At 34.1% G+C, this 6,131-nt stretch overlaps 2 protein-coding genes across 2 annotated transcripts; one reads left to right on the top strand and one right to left on the bottom strand.

Annotated features, from left to right (window-relative positions):
• Positions 1–1,220: 1,220 nt before the first annotated feature.
• Positions 1,221–2,778, bottom strand: LOC108965376 (putative nuclease HARBI1). Its single transcript, XM_018927731.1, has 4 exons — positions 2,244–2,778; positions 2,014–2,183; positions 1,715–1,930; positions 1,221–1,653 (listed from the first exon to the last, which is right to left on the bottom strand). Exons 1-4 carry the CDS (start codon positions 2,672–2,674, stop codon positions 1,241–1,243), a joined length of 1,230 nt encoding a protein of 409 aa, XP_018783276.1. The 5' UTR covers positions 2,675–2,778; the 3' UTR covers positions 1,221–1,240.
• Positions 2,779–3,618: 840 nt separating this feature from the next.
• LOC108965378 (tubulin gamma-1 chain) lies at positions 3,619–6,131 on the top strand. The gene is made up of 5 exons (XM_018927732.1): positions 3,619–3,828; positions 3,949–4,151; positions 4,215–4,805; positions 4,861–4,995; positions 5,072–6,131. The coding sequence occupies exons 1-5, from the start codon at positions 3,780–3,782 to the stop codon at positions 5,465–5,467; spliced, it is 1,374 nt and encodes a 457-aa protein (XP_018783277.1). The 5' UTR covers positions 3,619–3,779; the 3' UTR covers positions 5,468–6,131.

Below are 6,131 nucleotides of genomic sequence, written 5' to 3'. Positions count from 1 at the left end.
TTACAAATTAAAATATCAAAAGTGACAACCTCCTTTAATCGATAAAGATGTGTTTGTTATCGGAAGTGTTCGAGTTTTTCATATATTTGTGGATTTTCTTATTATTATCAGAACGTTTGATAGGATTTGTTTGTATTTTTATTTAATCTGGTATTTATTGAAGTATTTATTTACTTCATTATTTGTGGTAAAACTATAATTTAGTCCACTTGCGAATAGTCTCATTACTTTGTCCTTTTTAGAACACTTTAAAGGACAACTTGGGATTTTTATTAGACCAAATCATACACGGAGTTTAAAAAGAAACTCACATAATGGCACATAGCGAAACTAAATTTCAAAGTGATTATACATATACACAATTTAAAAACCAGATCTAAATTTAAAATAGAGTAATTTATACGTTTCAAGGTTTCAAGTGGACCAAAAACCCAACGTTGTTGCTTATTTCATTGATAAACAAAAAGTACCACCAATTAAAAAGTGGCGTAAAGAAATTTACTTTCCAACAAATTGCACAGGAGATTAACAATCGACTTGGGACATGTTTGGCTTATGACCAAGTTGAATCAAAATGGAAAGGGCTGAGGAGAACATACATAAAGATGAAAGATTCAGAAGAAAAATTGAGCTGGGAGTTTTATAACCAAATTCACGAAATTCTTAAAGATGACATGGAGATAAACCCTTCAGTTACTGCAAATTCTGATGATGTCTTTACAACGGGCTGTGAAACAGAGTTTGATTTCGTTGAATACACGATAGAGCCGGAGAGTTCAACTTTTCGACAAACCCGTAAAAGACATCATAGTGATAGTGATGACAAATATAGTAGTGCGGAGGATGTTAAAGCTGGAGTTCGTAATATCAGTCGGTTCAGTATTGAAAGCCGAAAAGATAAGGTAATTCGAAATAAATACGATAAAGAAGACAGCGACGCTAGGACGAGACCTAGAATTGCTGATCATCGGTATAAAAAAGAATACGGAAGTCGACGAATAAGTGATGATGATCGAAATTATTGCAAATGCAGAGGATATCAAAGATCTCATAGTTGCTGCGAAAGCGTAGAGGATGCTAGGGAAAGGCGACATCAAGAAAAGATGAAAATGGCCAAAAAGTTTCTATCAATTTTCGAAAAAATGGTAGAAAGAATGTAATATACATATGTATATCTATCAAAGTAATTACTTACTCTTTTTAATTAAAGTATAATTGAATACTATTTTTAAGTTAATTTTTATTCATATAATAAATTCATTAGTAAGTCTCTTTTACAAGTTACTTCTTCCGTTTCATACTTGTCTCTCTGCGATACATTTTCGTACTCATCAACTGGAAATTCTATGCCTTCTTCCAAAATATGGCTGTTTTTTAGACAGATATTATGCAAAATGCAACAAACGGCAATGAACTTTTTTATTGTAGAAGACGTTACGCTATCTATGTAGTGAAGCCGTTGAAATCGTTCTTTGAGTAGAACGAAGGAACGTTTAATGTCTCCGAGGCATTCGGAGTGTATTGTGTTGAAAAATGTTTGCCCATCGGCCAATTCGCCACCCTCATCTTCTTGATACGGGGTTATTAACCAAGTCCTTGACGGATAAGCGCATTCACCTAATAAATGCTGATCCTTAGTCATTTTATACGTTCCTACAATATATTTAAAATGTACATAATTAAGTTGTATTTGATATTTGAATAATAATAAAACCTGAGTTTATTTGGTACTCCAACCCAGATTTTTCCATTAATAAAGCATTATCCAAAGAACCACATTCGCCCACATAGTAATATAAAAATTCCATTTTTTCATTTGAGACTGCTTGTAGCGGAATAGAGTAAGTTCGATCTTTATTTTTATATGAATTCTTAGAAGTAACTGGTTCTCTAGTTTTTATATGACAACTGCCTATACATCCTATAACGCCTAAAAAAAATAACTCGTTTAATTCAAACCTATTATATGGTATAGAATACCTATGTATATATTTAAATGATTTTATAATCTACCTTGTAAATTGTAAATATCACAGTAATGCTTGGAAGTATTTTTAGCTTCTTTTTGATTTGGCCACTTAATTATATGTGTATCTTCATCCAATTTAAGTATTGCATTGCAAACGTTGGAAACAATTCTCCATGACGTTGATGTACAAACATCAAATTTGTCGGATATTGATCTGAAAAAGGTTAATATTTATATATAAAACTTGCAATTTTGTTCAACTCATTCGATATACCGTAATGCCTCGTTGTTCCCTAAATAACACAGAGTCATTAATATTTGTTTATCAAGCTTAATGGCATTTCGTCCCGGTCCATATTTTTTATACAAAAATGGATAAATATCTTTGCATATTATTTCAAACACTTCTGGCTCTACACAAAAGTGCTGCTTAAAGCTTTTATCGGCCATTTTCGGTACTATATGCTCCACAAAATTTTCATTCGTTTTCACTTGGCCATGGACCGTTACAGAATCCTCATTATTATTGCTAGGAACATGCTCCTCGGTACTGTGGTTAGTCAAATTAGCAACTGCATTACCAACATAGTTTTTACATTTTTTAAAATGTGTTTTAATCACTCTAATATCATTATCACTTTCTTCCTCCTCACTATCATTAAAAACTAAATCAAATACTTCTTTTAATAAAACGAGCTTTTCCATAACTAGCAAAATATAAACAAATTTTACTCTGAGAAAATCATCTACCAGAGAACGTATCTTGATTTCAGTGAACGTCTATTGTGTGGAATACAATGCCCGCTACAGACTGCAAACGACATCTGTCAAATATTAAAATACACACGTCCTTATGGACGCACCTATTTTGATAGCTGCACGACTACACGACGGCAGGCCGACAGTTGTCGTTCTCGCTAACTTCAATTTGATCCTATATATGCCAACGACAGTAGAGTTGACAGTAGAATGGAAGATAGAGAGATGAGGTAGGTGATGCCACTAATATGTAAAATTACTCAAAGCTCTAACAAAACTGACGTTTACAAATAAAAGCGTAAAATAGCTCTGTTACATCATTTATAATAACAATTGATAATTTAAAACAAATAAATTTACCTATTTAAAAATTTTTTGCTTCAAAATTTCACTTTGAACAAAATATTAAAATTTCATTGAAGTGCGAGGTATTAGTATGGCCACAACGAAATTGTGTACTTCCAAATGAACAACTGAGTTGTTTTGTGTACATGCCGGCCATTCTTATGTTGCTGCCCTCTCCCAAACGTTCTTGTAGTAGGATTCACTACGCCTTTTTCAGTTCATTGTCGTGCTGCTGCAGTCTGTCGCCAGCATTGTGTTCCTCATATCTATCTTCCATTCTACTGTCAACTCTACTGTCGTTGGCAAATATAGGATTGAATTGAAGTTAGCGCGAACGACAACTGTCGGCCTGCAGTCGTGTAGTCGTGCAGCTATCAAAATAGGTCCGTCCATAAGAACGTGTGTATTTTAATATTTGACAGATGTCGTTTGTAGTCTGTCGCGAGCATTGTATTCAACACATGATAGGCGTTCTCTGACAATATTATACGTTTTCTGCTACTACTGTCAAATTGTCAATAATGAATTCGCCGCAAAATCCGAAAACAACAGAGTATGCAAATGCTACCAAAACATTAAATGTCTTCTGTCAATTAAATTTAAAAATTTTGTTCGTTCCCAAAGTGAATTAAGGCGAAACAAGTTTGTGTGTTTGATACATAAATGTAAATTTTATGTAAAAGTCGAGAGTTTAATCATCGAAGCAATGCCGAGCGAGATAATTACATTACAATTGGGCCAATGCGGCAATCAAAGTGTGTATCGGATATGTATATGTTAAAACTGCTCCTGGTTCTGGCGCAATTATACTTATATTACTATAAACAAATGTATGTTTCTTCATGTGTCATAATTTTTATGTCGTTTACCTGTAGTTGGTTTTGAGTTTTGGAAGCGTCTATGCCTCGAACACGGCATATCACCAAGTGGTGTGTTAGAAGATTTTGCTACCGATGGTGTAGATCGCAAAGATGTTTTCTTCTACCAGGCGGATGATGATCACTATATACCCCGGGCTGTATTATTAGATTTGGAACCACGCGTCATTCATTCTATAATGAGTTCACCATACGCAAAGGTTTCGCTATATATTTTTCTAAAAGCTCGCACAATTGTTTACAACGTATTACATTAATTTTAGCTTTATAATCCGGAGAATGTTTATTTATCGAAGCATGGCGGTGGCGCTGGCAATAACTGGGCTTCCGGTTATAGTCAAGGTGAAAAGCTGCAAGAGGAGGTTTTTGATATCATCGATCGGGAAGCAGATGGTAGCGATTCTTTGGAGGGTTTTGTGCTCTGTCATTCAATAGCTGGTGGTACGGGTTCCGGTATGGGCTCTTACATTATGGAGCGTTTATCAGATCGTTTTCCAAAAAAGCTGATACAAACATACAGTGTTTTTCCAAATCAGGACGAGATCAGTGATGTTGTCGTACAGCCATATAACTCGTTGTTAACACTGCGTAGGCTAACTAGCTGTGCGGATTGTGTTGTAGTGCTCGATAATACGGCACTAAATCGTATTGCTACTGATCGATTACATATACAAAATCCTAGCTTCACACAAATTAACACTTTAGTTTCGACCATAATGTCTGTCAGCACCACAACACTGCGTTATCCTTCCTATATGAATAATAATCTGATTGGTTTGACAGCACCTTTGATACCAACACCCCAATTGCATTTCTTAATGACAGGATATACGCCATTGACGACAGATAATGATGTAAGGCTATAATATAAATGTAATGAAAACATAAAATAATGAAAATGTTTTTCAGCAAACGGTTAATGTGCGTAAAACGACAGTATTGGATGTTATGCGTCGCTTATTACAACCAAAAAATATGATGGTATCCACGGGACCTGACAAAACAAACCATCATTGTTATATTTCCATTTTGAATATAATACAAGTAAGTTACTAATTTACATGTGGGTAAAACAATTTTAGTCGAATTGGTTAATTATAATTTGTATTGGCGTTTTTAGGGAGAAGTTGACCCTACTCAGGTGCATAAGTCACTACAACGTATTCGAGAGCGCAAATTAGCACAGTTCATTCCTTGGGGACCTGCGAGCATACAAGTAGCGCTATCACGTTCATCACCTTACGTACAGAGTAGTCATCGCGTTTCAGGCCTGATGCTTGCTAACCATACCAGTATTTGTTCGCTTTTTGAACGTGCGCTTGGACAATATGATAAACTTAAAAAGCGTGGTGCCTTTCTTGATCAATTTAGACGTGAAGATATATTCAAGGATGATTTGTCTGAATTAGATGATTCACGCGATGTTGTTGATTGTTTGGTACAGGAATATGAAGCTGCCACTCAGTCAAATTACTTGCAGTGGTCGGCGAAGAAAGGTCAAGAGGAAGCCCATTAATTTTGTAGTAGGGGGAAAAGTCATATATGCATATCTAAATATGTAATAGAAATATATACACTATTCTGCCTCATGTTGCCATAAAAAGTTTTCGAGACAAGAGCAAAGAATTTAATTTATTCCTTTCACATTCATTTTTACTAATTACATTGCACTCTTTGAGTTCATTTTTATATATTTGTGTCTCATTCTGAGTGTACTCACTAATACATTTCTAAAATGTAGTTATATAAATATAAAATGCAACATTATTAAATTACTGCATAGATAAGTAATGTTTCTCACGTTTAATTTAATGTATTCAAAGAATTCTTGAAATCAAGTTCATCTAAAAATTCAGTTTTCGTTAATATGTAATTGCGCACTAATTGAGTCTTTTAACTATTTTCTGACAATATTTGATCGTTTTATTTTATGGTTGTGTGTTTTACTAAATGTCAATCGAAAATGTATATGTTCTTTTTGCCAGTAATAAAAATGTTCTGTAAAAATTTTTGTTCAATTGTATTTAATTTTCGGGCCGATATCTTAAAAAAGTGATGAAACTAGTTCGCATACATATGTATATATATTGAGATAGACGGACAGGCATGGCTTGACTCACCTGTTATGCTGGTAATTTATATAAAAATTTTATTGAGTCTTCCGGGTGTTACAAACTTTG

This window comes from Bactrocera latifrons, unplaced genomic scaffold, assembly GCF_001853355.1.
Source record: "Bactrocera latifrons isolate USDA-ARS-PBARC rearing strain unplaced genomic scaffold, ASM185335v1 scaffold_14, whole genome shotgun sequence".
Lineage (NCBI taxonomy): Eukaryota > Metazoa > Arthropoda > Insecta > Diptera > Tephritidae > Bactrocera > Bactrocera latifrons.
Note: the sequence above shows the minus strand (reverse complement) of the source record. Positions and strands in the feature narration are given on the sequence as shown.